Source organism: Parus major, chromosome 12 (genome assembly GCF_001522545.3).
Source record: "Parus major isolate Abel chromosome 12, Parus_major1.1, whole genome shotgun sequence".
NCBI lineage: Eukaryota > Metazoa > Chordata > Aves > Passeriformes > Paridae > Parus > Parus major.
This window is the reverse complement of record NC_031781.1, coordinates 2,676,507-2,696,322: the sequence shown is the minus strand read 5'-3', so window position 1 is coordinate 2,696,322 and position 19,816 is coordinate 2,676,507. Positions and strand designations below refer to the sequence as shown.

Here is a 19,816-nt window from a genome sequence, read left to right as displayed (position 1 = left end):
TGGCGCTGCCCGTGCTGTCCAGCTCGGCCGTGAAGTTCCGCCGGGTCCTGGCGCACTTCCCCCAGGAGCTCAGCCTGGCCTTCGCCTACGGCTCCGGGGTGTTCCGGCAGGCGGGGGCCTCGGCCGAGCACGGCGAGGTGAGCGCTCGGGCCCGCGGCGCTGCGGGTACCGGGCCCCGCGGCGTGTGAACGGCCAAGATCCCGAATCCCCGGGGGAGTGGCGGCGGGGCGGTGCCCGCTCCGTGCCCGGGGACTGCCAGGAGCGGTCCCGGCAGTGGGGTTGTCATTGTGGGGTCTCGGGGTCCCTTTGAGCCCAGTGTGGATCGCTTGTGTGTCACGTTATTTAGCACTGCTTTAAAAGAGAGGTATTACAACTTGTCCAGCTGCTGCGCACAGTATGAGGGAAATTTAAAATATATTGCAGCAGTGAAATGGCAGTCTGGGGGACTTCCTTATCTACTGAGGGCAAACAGCTTGGAAATAATGCTTGTTTTTTGGGTTTTGTTGACAAAAGCGAAGGAATACACTGCAAAGGAATATCCTAGAAATGCAGTTCCTTGCTGCCAGCTCTTGGGTGGTGCCTTTATGTGCCCACATTCCTCCATTCACGGGCAAGAAGTGCTGCTCTTTAGCACTGTAAGCTGTTCCTAATTCCTGAATTAGGGTGCTGAAGATTTCACAAAAAACCCTGTTTTGCAGGGTTGAAGTTTGGTCATGACCAGGACAGGAAAATTTTGGACTGTCTGATATACTTGACAATAAACATATAACTTCACTGGCACCTTTAAACTGTATCTGACATTAATGTCATTTGGGTTTTATTTTTATTTTTTTTATTCATGAAAAATATTTGGCTATAAGTTTGATGCTGTGTATATCTGAAATTATTACGACAACATTGTCTCGACATTTAAACCCTGCCACTCCTCTTGTTATCCTCAGACAAATATGCTGGACTTCGTGTTTGCTGTTGATGATGCTGTGACCTGGCATATGATGAACTTGTTAAAGAACAGGAGTCATTATTCCTTCCTTAAATTTTTTGGGCCCAAAAAGATAAGTAACATACAGAGATATGGAGCTGGAATTTACTACAACACCTTAGTGCCGTGCAATGGCAGGGTAAGTAGAAGAAGTCTGAGTGAATTAAGTCAAATATTTATGTCTGTGAAGTATTAAAATGATTAGCTTAAAGCAGTTTTCAGGAAGCAAATACTGCAGATTGTAATTGTAGATTAACTCGTGCTATCTTCAATATTTATGTCTCAAACTGCTTTGCTAACAGCATTTTAATTAAAAAGCAAACAGAGCAGCTGGTCTTGCACCTTAAAAGTGTGAGCAGTGTTGTAGTTATAGCTGAAGCATTTCAGGGATTGGATTTATATTCCTTACTGCTTTTTGTCTGTCAGAAAGGTGGTGGTAAAGTTCTGGTGGTGCTTCATTTCAGCAATTGACCATGTAGTAACAGCAAAGTGGACTGTTTGATATAAAATGCAAGTAACAACAGCAAGATGGAATTGACATTTGTGTTGTTTGGTGTCTCACGTCCTGACCTGTGAGGCTTGGGTGTAACTAAAAATTCTGGAGAGTGGTTCTTGTCCAGCAAATCCTGTTCCTGCACCTCTATGTTTGCTAGGGAGGGAGTGAGGGAATCACTCAGTCTTGCTGTTCTTGTCCCTGTATGAAATTTTGAGGTTTAAACCTTATTTGGTGTCAAAAGAGATTTGGGATTTCATTTGAAGGACGAGTGGTATTTGCCATGACATTGTGTTCTTGGCTCTTTATGGCCTGGTCTTACATTCTAATGACTCAGTCATATCACAGGCTGTGGTCCTTTGTTATCCAGAAATTTTGGAGCTGGCTGCCTTGTTGTGGTGATAATCTTTGGAAATTCAGGTAGTGCAGATTAGTAACAAACTGTGGAAAGTCCCATGTTTTTTCCAGTTACGTAAAATAAGCTGCAAAATCACTGGGGTTTTTTCCTAACATCAAAGAGCAAAAGAAAAAACTCCCTGATACACACCCCACCTCCTAGTAACAGGATACATAAATGTCTGGAGGTTTTAATTTAGGTCTATGACAAACTACTGCTTGAGTTTTTTTAATATCATAAAGGATAATGTGGATTATTCCAGCTATTGTAATATTTGGCTGCTGACTTTATTGCAACTTTGATTCTAGAAAGGATCTTCATTTAATGTGTTCCATTTTCTCTCTGCAGAAATTTGAATGTGAATAGGAAATTTTTCTTTTACCTCTTATGTTAATTAAAACATAAAAATGTTTTCCAGTTTTTTATTGGAGCTATGTGTGCCTTAGAATTAAGGATAATTATGGCGAGTAGTAGGTTCCACGAAGGGAAAACAGTGCAGGTATATTTGCTTTTTCAAAAGCATTTATTTTGCTTTGGTTTTTTTTTTTCCAGATGATAAAATATGGAGTAATTAGCACTGATGCCCTGATTGAGGATTTGTTTCACTGGAAAACGCTCTATGCAGCTGGGCGCCTACAAAAACCGGTAACTGCTCAGTTTTCTCTCTGGAAATGCAGGAAATTCCAGGGCTGGAAAATAATCAGTTGGAATTTGAACTTTACCTGTTAGGGATCTGTGCAGCAGTACTGCACAAATAATCTGTCCTGATTTAGGGGTGTAGCCCCAGAGGGATAATCTCTCAGAGAGGAGGTGAAATGTAGTTCTTAATGATGTTCTGTAGACAAACAGCCCCTAAAGGTGAGAATATTAATAACAGTTTTCTGCCTGTAGGAAATCTTGAATAACTGGACTATATTAATGCTAAGTCCCTTTAATGTCAAATGTATTATTTGCCTTTTAGAACAGATTATAGGGGTGGCCAAAACTTAACACAGATAAAGAATGGAAATCTTTAAAGATGAAAGCAGCTTTGCTGTGCAGTTACTGTCTGGCTCATAATTGAATGAACCATGGGTTCTGCATGTTGGTTTTTCTCCTCCTTATTTGGATCATAAAAAATAATCTTTGCTTTCCCCCTTGTGCCTGCCTCGATGTACTTTCAGCAGATGGCAGCAGTGCTAAGGGAAAAATTGTTATGAGGGGAGGGGGAGAATTAGAGGAGAAACCACTTCGGGTCTTGGAACAGAAGTTAATTATGCTTTTAGCTAAAAAACTTGGGAGTGTAAGTTTGAATAAATTGTCTCAGACTACTGGCTTTATCTCCAGAGATGTATTACAGCATGATCCAGGTTAGAGCAGCTGTTATCTTTGTAAAGAATGAAACGGAATCCATTGAGAAAGATAAATGAAGGGAGAATTTGGGATGTCACATCAGCAGTGAATAGTGAATAGCTGTTTTCAGTGTAACTGTATTTGCTGCTGCTTTGATTTGTGACATGCTACAGTGAATATAAATTCTCTGTACTGTGAAAAAAGGCTTCCTTAACTGCAGTGCTCTGTCAGATTTACCCCAAGAATCAACAGTCATGTTTTACCAGGGTAATAACCATTGCAGTCTGACTTCCTGGGAAATTTGTAGCTCTCTAAACCATTGAAAATTTGTCCATAAATGCTATCAGTGTTTCAGGCATTCAGATTTTGAAGCCTGGTGTATTTTTTTCTTTTGAAAAAATCCTTTGTATTGGGGGGATTTTTTTAGAAAAGGAGGAGGTTATTCATTTTGCTTCTCCAAAGCAAGGCTGGTGTCTTCCATGAGGAGGAATAGCATCTCTGCTGAGTTTCATGTTTTAAAAGGCTCTGTGGTGTCCTTGACAGGTCCATAACTTGCTGATGTTTCCATGGCAATCCTTAGGTATTGCAGTCACCTGTGTGACTGCTTGGGGTGCCACAGATTTTTCTGTTCTGACTTTATTTAGATTTCCCTGTAGCAATCAAGTAGGAATGATCTGCTTTGTATTCCAGTGTATTTCCATATCCTAGGTGATTGGATTCTCTGGTTGGTCTTGAACAGTTTCAATGTTTCCTAAAATTAAACACTTCTTGTGGCAGGTAGAGGCATTCAAGTGATCTGTTCCTCATGGATAAGTGAAGATCCCTTGGAGTTCACATTCTGCTTATCCAGAGTGCAAAAATAAAGCCCTGCTTCTTCTAGGATAAGCCCTCTCTGAGAAACTACTTGAAGCATTTGATAGGGGAGTCTTCTATTAAAAAAATAATGAAGATGAATAAAAAACATCTGTCTGGTGTTCTGTTCTCTTTTAGTATAGTCTTTTTTCTTATTGCACAATCACATGTGAAGCATTTCTGTTGATGCATTCATATTTCTTCTACTGATTAATCTTAAATTTATGAGTATGAAAAGGTGACTAGCTCTTCAGAGATTAGCTAATGTCTGGTGCATATAGCACTTCCAAACCTGTGTGTGAAAACAGCTTTTTCTAGAAGAGTGTTAATTCTTAAAAACACGCTCCTTTCATGTGGTGAGGATACGCTAATACTTGTTGTGCCATGCTAATAAGATCTAATCTTAAATTAATTTCTTACTCAGTCCGGTATGAAAAATAAATAGCATTTCTAGCTCCAGCGTCAGTAGCACTTTCCTGAAGTCTTTCTTCCAATGGCTCTGCTTTTCCAGGTGAAAATCCTGGCCCAGAATGAGAACAGCAGGCTGCAAGCTGCTCTTGTCAGCAACCTGAAGAGTGCAGTGACAGCAGCCTTCCTCATGTTGCCAGAGAGCTTCTCTGAAGAGGACCTTTACATGCAGATTGCAGGACTCTCCTACTCCGGTGAGTGTGGGGGGTCTGAAGTGGCTGGGAAGAGCTGGAGCTGGAGCACAGCTGGTGTCTCATGTGTGATAAATCATCTCCCTCCTTGCTTTGGGCCTGCACTGCTTTGTGCACTGAGAATTCTCTGAATGGTGGTTACGTAACAGTTCCACTAATTGGGCTTATTCACAGGAAATAGGTGTAGCCACATCAGCAACACTGCCTATACCTGCTTGATTTATGAACAGCTAAATGTGAGTGATTGGAGATGATGAAATAATGGGGGTTCTCTTCTGTTTGCATGGATTGTATTTTGGTGGAATGTTTCAAAACCTTTTGGAAAAAAATTTCTCTTTCCACTCAGTGCAATGTTGAGTCATCTGATAGTCTGACTCATACCTTGTCATCTCTTTTTGAGTGTGCTGTGTTTAAGGCTCTTATTTAGTTAACTCAAAGATCCAGGTTATGATTATTTGATTTGCATTTAACCCTCCTGATTGGTATTTGTTGAGTTTCTTTTTTTTTAAGAAATTGGTAAGGAAAAATATTGAAGAAACTACTGCAAACTATTCTTCGATATAAGATGTAATTGTTACAGTTTAACTCAGCATTGCTTTTTGAATGCTGACATCCTTACTGCAGTCTCTATGAAGAAGTTTGGTTGGAGCTGTACTTTTCACACCATTTCCTTGCCTCATACAGAAATGCACGTTTGGCTTTTAAAGGAAGCACAGGGGGGTCAGAGCTGCAGCTTGGCTCTACTGAGGAGTGTCACTGTTTTATGTAACACTTCTCAGGGCAGTCCAGATTGCAGCTCTCTTCTCCAGAGCAGTTCTCTCCTGAATTGTTGTCTGTTTTAAAGCAGCAGGAAGAGGGTGCTGACAGTGGGATTGCCAGCCAGGGATGTTTACTGCTTGAAACCTGCCCAGCACTGGCACTGGATTCTTGCTGGCCACTAGTGACCAAGTTACTTTTGATATACTCTTTGAAACAGTGCAATTAAACAGAAATCAGTAAAATGCTGACTGGCTGTGCTGTGTGAACAAAGCTGAGGCAACACAGCACCCAGCTGGGAATATACAAGAAAAAGGCTGCTTGTGGATATTTATTTTGCTGCCATTTCGTTAAGTCTTTCAGAGGCTGTACTAGTAGACAGAATTGATTTTATGTGTTACTCTAATCAGTCTCCTTGGAGACTGCTGAAGAGTGTTGTTCATGCTTTAATTTAGAAAATGTTTATCCTTTATTTTTTCCTGCATTTTTTGAGAGCACTGAGTCAGTACCATTTATATGTGAAGTGTTTGTTTTGTGGCTCGGCATAAACTGAAATAAACTAAGGAAGGCTAGCAAGTTGCCACCTTTCAACAACATTTGTCTCCTGAATGTGGGAAGTGGGAAAAGGAATTGATTCAGAATTTTGGTTGTTGATACAAGCTACACTGAGTATCTAACTCCTGGCTGGAAACCCAGCAAGCAGCCAGGCTGGTACCTAACAGAGGTGGTGGAATGTTTTCATACAGACTGACTGGCTTTTCATTTATTCTCTTTGAAATTTTTCAGTCATGGATCTGAAATGAAAGTGTAAAGGCCAGTAAGGTAACAGTGGTGTTAAAAGGAATTTCTTTTTGAAAGTACTAACACAAACATGGCTAAGAGGAAAAGTGATGCAGTGATTTTACCATGACTGCCATTAGCTGAACTCCAGGTACTGCCCTTGGAGTGCAGAAACAATGCAAAGTGTTACCTCACATTGGAAAAGTTTAGCTCATTTGCTTGTGGATACAAAGTATGAGGACAGGGCAGTTTGTTTAGTAACTGCTGAGACTGAGGTTGCAAAGACTGTCACTGTTACTTGACAGCTGGAATTATTTTGTTGTGCAAGTGAAGATGTGGACACGTGGGCTGATGACATTTTATCAGAGGCCACATAACAATATGTGCCTTCAAGGACATTTTTTCTGTGCTTGAAGGTGTTTGAATAGTTGTTTTTTTTACTCTTAGAAGATGATATTGGCATCTATAATATTGGAGAATAGAGTTTTAGATGACAGCTCTGTACTATGTTGATTTCTGTTATATTCTCCTTCTCAGTGTTTTTGGGGTTTTCCTAAGGGCTTAACCCTCTCTTTTCCTGCCTAGGTGATTTCAGAATGATAATAGGAGAAGACAAATCCAAAGTGCAGAACATAGTGAAGCCCAACGTTGCCCATTTCCAGAAGCTGTACAGTACCATACTCCAGGACTGCCCTCAAGTGGTGTACAAGCACCATCTGGGAAGGCTCGAGGCAAGTGTTCTCCTTCTAAACAGCTTTAAAACAAGCAAGTGCTTTGTCACTGACAGAAGGCAGGAATTGTGCCATGCACCAGGAGAGCAGCTGGAGTCTCTGTGCTTGCTGTTTGTTATGTTTCTGTTGTTTAGTTAATTCTGCAACCAGCAGACTTGCCTTAAATACCAGTTTTTTTCATATGGAGGAGGAACTACTGCTCATTTTCTCTGAGTATGGGCACAGAATAGAGCCCAGCAAGGGAATCAGAGCAGATCATTGTAAAATGTGTGTTCTAATGGCTTCCATATGGAAATAGCAGGCTAGGAAGTGAGGAATAAACAGATGGTTTGTGTTAGAGAGAAGAGGATGTAACTCAGAGGTGCAACTTTCTGCAATCAAAAACTGCATCTCACAAAAAAACCTCCTCAAGTTCTAGCTATGAAGGTCAGCTGATTAGAGCCAAGTGAAATTCTGGCATTAATACCCATTCAAAACGATTTTTTCCTTCAGTTTTTTTGGGAAATCCAGAGTAACCAATATCTTGAATTCCATCTTTCCAGTGTAACATTGCAGTTAGGGGAGAGATGCCACAGTCAATAGCAATTTTTCCTTTTGTAACCTGCATGTCCCTGTGTGAATATTCAAGTGTGATACAGACTTGATGGTGAAGTCACAAATAGCACCACTTGTCTCATGGACATGGGCATCTCTTCATCCTCAAGCCTTGTTAATTCTCTCCCAAATGTCTTTGTTAGAAATTGATTGAACTGCAATTAAATTAATGTTTACTGAGTACAGTAAACAGTTTTACTGCTATGCTTTGGAGTAAAATACAAGAAAATCTGTATTGTCCTGTAGCTGTCTCCATGTTTTCATATTGCTTGTGAACAGTTTGGTGGAAGCAATATTTAAATGAATTTGGGAAAGAATTAGGAACACTTCCTTCAAGAAGAAATTCCTTTAAGCAAATCCTGGTAGCATACTGCAAATTTATTGCTGGATAATAAATCTCTCCACAATCCCATAACAGTCATCAGGACTGCTTCAAATCAACAGCAGAATGAGGGCATTTAATCAACAAAGTGCTTTAATACTTTATTGCTCACACCTTGCAGTGGTTATTGGCAGTTATTGGCCAGGCTGAGGTGGCTGAGTGCTGCTGGGGGTGCAGTTAACACAGAATAGAACTCCCCTCTCCAGGATATGCGGAGCTACAGAGAAAATTCCTTCTTCAAAGGTCCCTGAGAACCAAAGGAAGGCAGAGCCCAGCTGAGTTTTGGTTCAGGCATGGATTCCTCCCACACAAAGCTCAGAGCTGCTGGCTGTCGGTGCCTCTGGAGTTGTGGCTGACTCATCTGGAGATCATTTTCTCCACACTGACAAAAGGGAGTGGAGAGGGCAACCAGACTCCTGTCTGATGTCTCCATGAAGTGGCTAAAACCTTGTGTGGGAGGAATGGAGCTCTTCAGATTTTCCTCCACTTTTGGAGAGCTCTGCCCCATCGTGCATTACATTTTGGAGAAATCTGTCCAGGCCTGCGTGTTGGTATCAGTGTATTCAAAAAGGGCTCCTTGGATTTCTGATTTAGATTGGAAAATGTGGGATGAATGTTTTCTTCAAATTATACAAACCAGATGTGGTTTGGAGTTTAAAGCAGAGAAAATGGTTTTCAAGCTAAACTTGAAATGTGTGTGTGTCTGCAGTTTGAATATATTCAGGCAGAAGAAACTCAGCTGAGAGGTCTTTGGGGAACTTTTTTTTTATTGTCCTGTACTTAAGTTTCCAAAGGAAATTGGATTCAACAGAAATGATACAGTTTCAATGAAAACTTACTTGCAGACACAGCAAGATCATGCCTGTCTTCCCCTGAATAAAAACCCTTGCACTGAGTCATTCTTCAAGTTGAGAACTGAGATACTGCATTTCCCTGTGCTTGGGAAGTTTTTATTAGCATTGTCAAGGACCTTTTCTAGTGAAATGGATCAGATTGTGTGAGATATTTATCACAGGTCAATTTTCTGACTTCTTTAAAAAAAAAATAAAAAATATAACTGAGTATTTTTAATGTTTTATTTTTATAACATACAGATTGATAAAAGTCCAGAAGGTCAATTTGCACAGCTTATGGCTTTGCCAAAGACTCTGCAACAAAAGATAACTGCTCTGGTAAACCCTCCTGGAAAGAACAGAGACGTGGAAGAAATTTTACTGCAAGTTGCCCATGACCCTGACTGTGGAATTGTGGTTCATCAAGGTAGGTCTGGACCAATGTCTGTAAACTCCTTTAAGATATGATAGATTTACAAATCTGTTGTATATGTTCTCCTATTTCAGAAGGGTGGGGTAAAGGGAAAGGTGGAGATTAGTCATGAAATACATTCATAAAAACCTGGGTTTGGATTTGATTACAGATAGCTTATCTGAAATAATATCAATAGCATTCCTAATGATACAGGAGGATATGTTTTGGGTTGGCTCCTGAAAGAGCAGAATTTAAGGAATAATAGTGTAGCTGCTTAGATCACCTGACTCTGGTGCTTCCATCTTCAGGCAAAACTTCATCAAAACACTGAGTTTTATATCCTCCCAGTCAGGGATGGCAAGGCTGAGGTCATTTTCTGTCTTGCTGACATTTCCCTTCACAGTCATCATGGTTAGCCCAGACATGTGAGCCCTGGCAGAGAGCTCCAGCTTGGAGGAAAAAGGCTGAGCTGCTTCTCATCAGCACAACTGCTCTGAGGCAAGATTATGTCATATGAGCAAGTTAAAGCTGATGCTGCAGACACCAGTGTTCTGGTACACGGCAGGAAAATTAAAAAGTTTAGTGCTTGGGGTCCTTTATGCATTTTAAGAACCTGACACATTTTCTGTTCCAGGTAGCAAATTTTGCAAGCTCTCTGAGCACAGCAAAAATTCCCAAGAAGCCTGGGAGCCACGAGGCACTAAGCAGGGAGCTGAGGGAGCTCTCAGCCTGCTTTCTGTGGGGGAAATAAAGCTCCTGGGTGCTGCAGTTCTCCATGGACAGCATGGGATGAGCTGCACCTGGACATGGAGGTGTTCAGCTTCTTTCTTGGGCTGGGCTGAACCAGTTGAGGGATAAAAGCTGGATCTGGAAGCAGAGCCTGCAGTGTTTGAGCTGCACACAGAGCTTGCTGTGCTGTGCTTGTATTTCTGGAGCTCTGGCAGGCACAGCTGTGGCTGCACAGGGAGCAGCAGCAAACTGGACCCATCTTCTCAGGCCCTGCAATTTAAACTCTTAGGAGAACAAATCAAGACTTTCACTTTTGTGGCCAAAGCATTTTCCTAATCCTTTAATCTGGGTAAAAGCCAGGCCAAGCCATTTGGGAATCCTACAAGGCAGAGCTGATTTCTCAACTTGAATTGCATTGTCCCAAGATATTTTGCCACATCAACACCATTTGTTCCTTTCCCTTCCCTATTCCTACCCCTCAAATGATTTTCCAGTGGAATATTGTATCCATGAATTATGCTAAGCTTAGTTCTTCAGTAAGGAAGCAGGATTTAAAAATATTTGGAATTATATCCCATGGGTCAATGCAGAATGTGTCAGTTTGGAGGAACAGCTCTGAGACTGCTGGAGTTCTACTTTTTTTTTTTTCAAGTATTTAGTGATGTGAGTAGTTTTGTACATACCAGTATGTTTTTATATGTGTTGGAACAAATATAACTTAATAGTTCTGAAAAAAAATTAAGATTTTTTTTAACTGTTCTATAAGAATCCCTGGACAATGAGAACTGAATGTGTCACAGTGCAAAGTGGTAGGCAAGCCTTATCTCCAAAAGCTGTAATTTAGAAAAGCCAGGGAAGAACTGCACTATGGAGGTGTCTCTGCTTGATCAGAGAGGTGCCAAATCCCAGTTTCATGTTGGAGTAAACAGGGTGTATCATTTGTTCTGCTCTAGAATGTGAATTTACCAGCACTTAGATGAAACAACTCTGAATCCTTTGTGGTTAATCATCTTAGTAGAGACCTAATGAGAACACTAAATAAATGGATCTGATCAATTCCTATTGCTTGTTGTCTGTTTTAATACTGATTTGGGGTTGTTTTTTTACATATGATACATATAAAATAGATTAAAATAGTTTAGAGAATACTTTTAATTAGTATAAAAAAGCAGAGCAAGCCCAAATTTTCTCAGTGTACATTTTACTTTCAGGCTAGCTCAATTGTATAACTGGAACAATATTTAACTTGTGCATGGTGGAGGGGGGAAAAAAAATCCACACACAAGTGCTGAGATGGGTAACATCTGTGTGCTTTTCCCTCTGCAGGCATTTCAGGAATTGTGAGATCCTCCAGTGTGGTGCAGAGTGCTAAAACCATCCTGACAGCTGGTAAGAATGTGTGTGATTTCTAACATGGGCCTTCTGATTTCACACAGGAAAAATGACAGGGCCCCAAGATTGTCTTGTTACAGGAGTTTGAAGAATAAATTTTTTGTGTGTTTAATCAGAATTCCCTGGAAAATAAAAGCAACATTTAAAGCTTTATTGCAAAATTATAAAATGCTGAAAGGGACTGGGGTCTGTGTAACTCCTAAACAAACAAAACAACAGCATCAGCTTTCATTTTCTCTGTTTCTGGATCCATGCATAGATTTTGTGGAGCAAAATAATTGGAAGGGAGAGGTTAAAAACAGTGTTATTCCTGTTGAATTTTAAGTTATCCTGAGTGCCCTGTGGGGCAGAACTGGTTAAGTGCAGGAGTAGAACAGAAATAGTTAAGCTGTGATTTTTTGTGCTCTCTTCCTCCCTGTTCTGATGGACAGAAAATCACCTCTGGGGCTTCTTAGCTCCTCTTGTGTGTCATGCAGTAAATCACTGACAGCCTCTCCTGGCACTGGCACTTTGGGGGGTCCTAATGTATCTTTGAGTAACACTTGTAATTCTTATCATGGTTTCTGCTTTGTGCACCTGAAATCAGTTATTTGTGAAATGTCTCTATTTCCCTTGCTCTTAACTGCTTTTTGCTTTATTTATGGTGGATTTTTTTCCCTTTAAGACAAACTGGAGTTTCTTTCTAATCAATTGTATAGAGTTGTATTTAAAAACTATTTTTTAATTGTGGTTTTAGTGGTGAAAACATATTTTTGTGATTTTATTTTAGGTAGAGGAAAGCAATTTTGGTCCTTTGCCTCCAGCACAAGCCAAATTTGAGCAAGGAAGCTTGGGGGAATGGATTTTTCTTACTTTTTGCATGATTTTGGGTTTTTTTGGGTTTTGGTGGGTTTTTTTTAATGTATTTATACTTTTCTGCCAGAATCTGGTCAAAACCATTAGTGACAGAATTCAGGAGTGAGATTTAACTGCTCAGGGATGTCACCTCAGTATTTTTGTGGTGTGAGGTTTGTGTGATCTGCCCTGGAATTGAGGAGGGATGGGTGTCCATGGCTTTAGAGTTAATTAGCAAAAACCTTTTGCCCTTTTTTGTTTTTAATATTTGTCTCCAAACACTTATGATTGAGTTTATATCAAATCTCTCAGTATCTTCTAATGAAGATTTTCTCCCAGTCGTGGTTTCTTAATTTAAGATGGATCACTGGGGCAGCATTCCTGGCTGTGCCAGCTCTTGGGGCTCTCCATGTTCATAGGAAACAGAATTTACACAGAGAAAACTGGAATGTGGCTCCTGCATGGAAGTATTTGCTTGACTCAGGCAAGGAATGTGTTTTACAGGAAAGTGTGGAGCTTTACATTCAGTCCCTAAGGATGCTGCATTTCTTTCTTTATTCTTTTTCCAAATCTTGTCTAATATTCTGTTCCCCTAAGACCTATTTTCACACTTTCTAGTAGAGACTTTAGGAAAAATATAAAGCTCTGGCCTTCTGCAGTGCTTATGTCAGGAGTAGTAGTTTAAAATAAAACAGTTATCAAAGAGAGTCATGAAATCTGTGGCTCTATTAAGCTCTGACTTTTTATTGCTGTTCCTAACAACTGTACAAATACTTTGCTTGCAAAAGCAAGTTTTCATTAGCTGGTCATCACTCTTTTTGAAGTGTTCTAGGGGACACAGTCTGTTTTCTTTAGCTGATTATTTTATCTTAAGAGCACCAGCAAAGGTGAGACTCCTGCTCTGGGGCACAGCATGGCAGTGCAATATCCAGCATTTCTAAATGCAGTGGTAAATCAGCAATAGCTGTGCTGAGATGCCAGGCTGGGTATAACATTACTGGCAAGGAGCACAAGAAGGAATTTCAACCCATTTAAAAGAACTTTTCTCATCTTTCTCTGCCAATGTGGTTTTCAAGTGGAGCTCCAGCTCTGTGTTTTTGTTTGTTGTTAAATGCCCTGTTTAGTTTTTGAAAATGTGCCTGTGTATTTCTTTGAGGCTGTGGTGAGGTTGCCTCTCTGTTTCCCATTAGAGATGGCACCAGGGTTTGATTTGTTTTCCCACACAGCCAGAGCCTGCCTGGGCTTTGGGAACTCACTCTGCAACTCTTATATTTAGCTCCTCTGAAGGAGATGTTGATACTTCTTCAGCTTCTTCTTTATATTTTACTCAAGGAATGCTGCAAGCCTTGAACATTTTTCTATAAATACAATCTTACAGATTAAATCATCAGTCAAAGCATTTGTCCAAGATACTTTTAAGTTAGCACAAATGTTCAGAATAGCATTTGTTTTCAAGGCTTTTTTTTTTTTTTAAAGGAGCAGGTTTACATATAAAATAGTCTGGTTTTGTGATAACTGCTCTCTTCATCAGCTGCCTGAGCAGATAACTGCTGGCTCCGCTGTAAATATCTGTAAATGTGCATGCCACACTACAAATATATAATTATTTGCTCCACATGACAGCTGTCCAGCAGTGCCTGCATCAAAAGGGGATCCAGGACACCGCAGCCAGGCAAACCTAGAAGAAGCTTTTGGAGACTCCCAGCCAAATCTGCTGTCTTAGAGCACCAACACTTGCAAAAATCTCGGTGTGGATTGTTAAGTGAAACCAGACACGAGCTGTGTTTACACCAAAACGCTGTGGGCTCATCCCATGTGCACCAGGGCTTTGTTCTGTCTCCTAGAGTGGAAAAATCTAAAGGGGAGGTAGAACCAAGTCACCGATTCAGAGCTGAAGCAGAAAGACATTTTCATGTGGTCCAAGTGCTTCAGATTCTGCGAGAGAGCTGTAATTCCAGCCATTAACTTTTCCTGCAGCTGGGATTCATCAGCCCGAGCACTGCTGCAGGGGAACAGCTGGATGGACAGAGCTGTGCTGGGCCAGCAGCTCCTTCCATGTGGGGTGCAGCTCAGGGAATGGAGGAGGAGGAGGATGATGATCATCTGCTGAGAGCTGCTCACGGGCAGAGCAGGTGGGCAGGCTGTTAGGAGCAGTTCCCCTGCAGGCTGCAGTTCCTGCACCGTTCCCTGCAGCCCTGCAGCAGCCGCACTGCACTTCCAGAAGCGCCTGGAATTCATTGGAATGGCAGAGCAGCAATTCCTCCAGCAGAGGGGCTGCATCCTGCAGCTTGGGCATTTTCAGAGCCACAGTTACACAATTTTAACTTCTTTCATTTGTGCTGTGCCAGAGCTCAGCCTGGCTTTGTGCTGCTGCAAGAATTGTTGCTCTGTGCGCAATCCCCATGCAGATTTGTCAGGCACTTCAGGATTTACATGGTTATTTTCTTGTTATTTGAGATGCTGCAAAGAAAAGCCTGTCATGACTTCATTAGTGTGCTTGATTTTGCAAAAAACTAGTAAATATGGAAAATCTGGAGCCTACATATGGGAGTTTGTCAGTTCAAAATGCTTGTATGGATGTTTTTCCTACAAAAGGTGAAGCTGAGTTTATTTAAATTGCAGTTGGAGACATGTGAAGTGCAGAACTGGTTCAGAACAGAAGTGATTCTCTGCAGTCTATTTGTTATCAGAGGCTTCTTACTCTGCCACATTCCTTCAGAAATAAGAGTGTGCACTTTTCCTACTCATTTGAGTTCTTGCAACTCAACTTTGAATGCATCTATCACTTAAAATATTATATCTTTAATTGTTTTCTTTCTTTTACTTTCCTTTCTTCATTTTTTTTGAGGCCTTTCCAAATCAAATATTATTATTCCCATCCCATTTCTCCCCTCCCAAAAAAAAAAAAGAAATCCAGTGCAAACATGGCTAAACTTGGGTTGAAGTTCCTTGTTTGTTGCAAATCTTTCCTTGTGTTCTGGGCTGTGATATTGTGTGACTTTTGGCTAAATTCCTTGTGTATTTTTAGTCAGTCATGTCAAGTGTTCAATTAAGTAAACACAGGAAAGGTTGTAGTAAATATTACTACGCCTTTAATCAGTGCACGTGTCAGAATGAGGGCTTTTTGTGCAGTACTGAAAAGTTGCCTTTTCAGTTCTGAATTTGTAAGGGTGTGATTAGACTGCTGTAATCTGAGCAGTCACTCTGAGTGTTATGTTGGGGTTTTTATTTGTTTGGTTTGGGGTGATTTTTTTAAACAAAAAAGGAAAAACAAGTAGCTGCACTGGCTGTGGTCTCAGAACCCCAATGAGATGCCAAGACTAACAGTGTTTTGGTTTTAAATTTACAAATACTCCAGGACTAAACCCAGCAAAATGCTGTGGGTTTTATACTCTAGGTCTGTAAGAGAAGGCTCATCTCTGCTGGAACTACAGAAATTGTTTAATTCCAAGGATACATTATACAAATATTTTGGGAGTCATCCTCAGTTCCTTCATATCTAAAACTCATAAATGCTGGGAGACAACAATTGCTGCTGGATCTCTGAAAATTGAGATGTCTGACTCTATTGTATGCCATGGCATGGTATTACCAGAGTTCTGCTCTGTTTGCTCTGCTTTGATAGCATTAGAAGTATTTTTGGTGGCATTGTTTACTGTGTTCTGACTGTGACAGGAAGGTTATTTGCATGTCTGCCTGCTGGATTAGGCTGCCATTCCTCCAGGGAAATCCTTCCTGTGATGCACTAAGCACCTTCTGGCTGAGTCAGCCTTGCTAAATGTTGATGTTTTTTTCTCTTCTTTTTTTAGGGGCAAAGAAATCTGTAACTTACAGTTTGAAGAAATTATATAAGATGACAAAGGGAGGGTTAAAGAAGACATCTTGAGTCTTTACATACTGTGTATGGGTAAATAAATGGTACTTTTTCTCTAAATGTTTTGCAGATGTGACTTTGCATACTTGAGAAGATTACAGTGTATTTAAGAAGTCTGTTCTGATGATTTACATGCCCAATTTTCCTAATGAAATAGGAACTTTTCTAATGGGAGGTTTGTTGGCAATAGGGCAAAGGAATTATACTCTGTAAATACTGAAATGAATTTTCCTGTATATTTTGAAGAGCTCTAAGTAAAAAAGATTGCTTGTACAGCTGGATTCAAACCCAAAGTCACTCGTTTTCCATGTGTTGGTAGCTTTACTTCCCAAAATACCCTCAGAGCCTCTTTCAAAATGATCAATATCCCAAATTTAGTTCTTTTAGGGATTTACAGAACTGGAGAACCCATTGAGTTTTCAGTAGGTATGAAACTGTCCTTTGACATTCCTGCCCTGACAAGTTCACCCTTGGAATTCCTCTGAGGATGCTGCCTTTGACATCTTGAACACCAAAAACTTCCCACAGTGACTTTCAGTGTGGGAGAGGGAAAAGAGCAGCTTGGCAGGGGTCAGATCCTTTAATAAAGATATTTAATAATATTAATAAATAAGGATATTTAATAATAATAATGAAATTGTGTGTTCCTCTGACGAGACTGAGCTGAAAAGTACCAGATTCATGGGCATTGTTACAAGGGCCAGAGTCAGAAGGAAAATGAGAATTCTGTGGATCATTTTGGGCAGACTTATGCAATATTTGTTATTTAGCAGAAGATTCCACCAAAACACTTGAAAATTTGGAATATTTGGAACAAAAGCACAGATTGTTTGATTCTTTGATTATCTTTTCTTTTCCCTGCCCACAAAGATGAAACCTGAACTCCCTTTAAATTAGCTAAACTAAAGCAAATTGGAGTTTTACATGACTTGTTACATTAATCATGCCATGAAAGAATGGGCATTGCTGCCAGTATCCATGTCTGGTAGAATAAATTTGGAGTATCTTTTGTAAATAGAATATTTTTCACACTGACTCAGGTGGATTTGCTGATCTGGGAATTTTTCCTTCAAGATCTCATTTTATTTGTGAGAATGTCAACAATAAAAATAATTTGATGGTAAAAAAAAGGAAATAAAATGTATCTTTCCTGAGCAGCATGATTGTTTTTTTTTCTTATGTATTATGTGATCATCAGGGCCATCTCTCAAGCTGCATTTGATTAGTGATCTCACTTTAAAAAATAACTTATTACAGTGAAGTTGTCTGCTAATTGTTTCCAGGGAGAAGTTCAGAGGATAAATTTAAGAAAGACAATAGAAAATACATTGTTGTATGTAATAGGACTCATACAGGCTTGCTTTAATCACAGGGAAACTTTTAAATATTGCTTATCTTGAAATATTTGACTTTGAAATTTTAATCCAGGAAATAATTACTGTGAAATAGGAAATAAATCAGTGGGAAACTTTCTAAGGTCAGAGGCAGGTTCCTAACACTTCGTATTATCCATTGGTGATAGAATGTGTAAAACAAATCCCCTCAAATGTCCCTTTGCTGATGGTAAAACCTTTATATAGGGGCAAAGAATGTTTGTGTGGCCCTGACATTCTCTGGCCCTATTAGTAAGAGGCCAAAGTCCCCAGTTTGCAAAGTTTATATTACAAAATGTGGAACTAGGGGATTTAAGCCACTTCCAGGTAAGTCTGGAATTTTTTTAATGATGAAATGCAGCTGCTAGCATTTCCAAGCAGCTTTCTTTTAGAAGCCCTTAAAAACACAGTTAAAGAGAATGTTCTGGATATTAAAGACACACTTAAAAGTGGGTTTTGGTGTTTCTGAAGGTGCTGGTTACTGAGATGGAGGTTCAGAACCTTAGAGGCCAGTGACAAATCAGTGTGGTGTGAGATGAGCTGGCCTCACTCCCACAGTGAAACCCCAGTCTCCGTCCTGCACCTTGCTGGCTGAGCATTCATCCCAGAGATAATGTTCTTGTGGGGAAAAGGGAAAATGGTGCAGTCCTGCTTGGTATTTAGCAGCCAGTTAACTGTTCTGGTGTGCAGCAGATGCTGTGTGCCCAGCACTGAGCTGTTTGTCATTGTCCCTCTGCCAGGGGATCCCTCTGTGCCTGCACAGGTGGGACTTTACTGCACCTCCTGTAGCCTCAGAGTTGCTGGATACCCACTGCAAGGCTTGGTCTGGCTTTATGGACTGTGCACAGCAATATGAGAGGTCATTTCGTGCTCTTTGGAGGGAGTTTTGCAAATCCCAGCTCGATAGTTCCCAGTTCCCTCCATCCAGTTCCGTGCAGTTGATGCGCTGCCAGTATCCAATCTGTGCACTAAATCTTTGGGAGACGTAACAAAGTCCTTCCTCCTCATCCATATAGGCTGAAAACTGGATTCTGCTCTGTAAATCATTCATCTTGTGCTTTTTAAAGAGTGGCCTACCTTTCCCCTTGGGGCCACTGGTCTTGAATGTATTTATTTTTCTGGCAGAGAGCCACGAATGAATCATAGCCCTGAGCAGCTCGCTCTGAACTCCTCACCATTGTTAAGAGAATACTTGGGGCAATTGTTACAGAGCTTTGCTATGTAAAACTTTTAAGAGAAGAAAGATTGATTTCAGCCTTGTTAGCTGCTTTTGAAGTTCCCCACCAGTTGTGTGGAAATTATTTCTTCTGCTCATACAGCTGTAATCCAGTAAAATAACCGGGGATTGTTGCACGGGAAGTGGGGACATGGGAATATGTTACTGCCTCTTTGTCCTAATGAGGTGTGGTTGTCCTTTCACCAAAACAAAGTCACTTCAGCCTTTCTTTCCATTTGTAACTTTCCTGTTTATACCTTCCTGCTCCATTTCCATACTTTATTGTTTCTCTTCTTGACTTAATTCTCGAGTCTTTCATTCTGTTCTTCAGACATCCCTCTTTTCTGCCTTGGCTTGTTCCACCATGGATATTGTTTCATGCTTCCTCCCCCTTTTTCCTGTGTAACAGAGCTTTCATTAAAGGCAACCAGGCAGATGATTTATTTCTGATGTCTTAAAAGGCTTCTTTGTAATGAAGAGCCTGGACCCAATCAAAGTCCTGAGGGTTTGTGTAGGTGAGTCAGCAGCGTGGGCCTCACTGCCTCTGACATCCACAATGCCAGGGGAGTGTGGAACAGCCTCCTGCTCCAGAGGGAATGAGCTGGATGACACAGGAAGAAGGGGAAATAAAAAAAAATAATAACGAATTTGACTGCATACATAATCATTTGGCAGCTCCTAAACTCATTTTGGAGAGGGCACAAAGCTGAACCACACAGGCTGCTGACCTCCATCAGCACACGGATAACGTGTTCTTCATTGCTTGCACATTTCCCCTTTTTCCAAGAGTTGGAGCAGGGAGTTTCTCCAGGTGCCTGACTGTGGGACCTTCCAAATTCCATCTGTATCTCTAAGTGGAGAGCCTGTATTTCTTCAGCCTGAGCCTTCTCTAGTTTTGTCAGGAGATCAGAGCCAGCACTGCAGCCTGAGCACAAGGAAGGTGCCCACAGGCAGCAGAGAGCTGAGCTGGGATCCCTTTCTGGCAGAAACACTTTGCAGCATCCCAGAGCTTCCTGATGTTTGCAGCAAACATCTGTGCCAAAATTGGGGAGAACAAGATGGACATGGAGGCCAGGATTCCTGGGTGGCTGAGGGAGCTGGAGCTTGTTCTTCACACTGAGGTGGTAAAACAAGAGCCTGCCCTGACCTGGGAAAATTCAGAATAAACACAGCCCTTGGTGAGTAGCCAGTG

At 40.9% G+C, this 19,816-nt stretch overlaps 1 protein-coding gene across 1 annotated transcript; it reads left to right on the top strand.

Annotated features, from left to right (window-relative positions):
• Positions 1 to 6: 6 nt before the first annotated feature.
• TAMM41 (TAM41 mitochondrial translocator assembly and maintenance homolog) lies at positions 7 to 17,189 on the top strand. Its single transcript, XM_015641372.1, has 8 exons — positions 7 to 137; positions 942 to 1,121; positions 2,425 to 2,517; positions 4,568 to 4,718; positions 6,837 to 6,982; positions 9,053 to 9,218; positions 11,262 to 11,324; positions 15,971 to 17,189. The coding sequence occupies exons 2-8, from the start codon at positions 948 to 950 to the stop codon at positions 16,045 to 16,047; spliced, it is 870 nt and encodes a 289-aa protein (XP_015496858.1). The 5' UTR covers positions 7 to 137; positions 942 to 947; the 3' UTR covers positions 16,048 to 17,189.
• Positions 17,190 to 19,816: the final 2,627 nt, after the last annotated feature.

Bases quoted from the DNA above. Each gene is read 5' to 3' on its own strand.
- TAMM41 (XM_015641372.1), top strand. From the start codon at position 948: ATGCTGGACTTCGTGTTTGCTGTTGATGATGCTGTGACCTGGCATATG. The intron at 1,122-2,424 runs GTAAGTAGAAGA...TTTTTTTTCCAG, and splicing joins TAGTGCCGTGCAATGGCAGG to ATGATAAAATATGGAGTAAT. The intron at 9,219-11,261 runs GTAGGTCTGGAC...TTCCCTCTGCAG, and splicing joins TGGAATTGTGGTTCATCAAG to GCATTTCAGGAATTGTGAGA.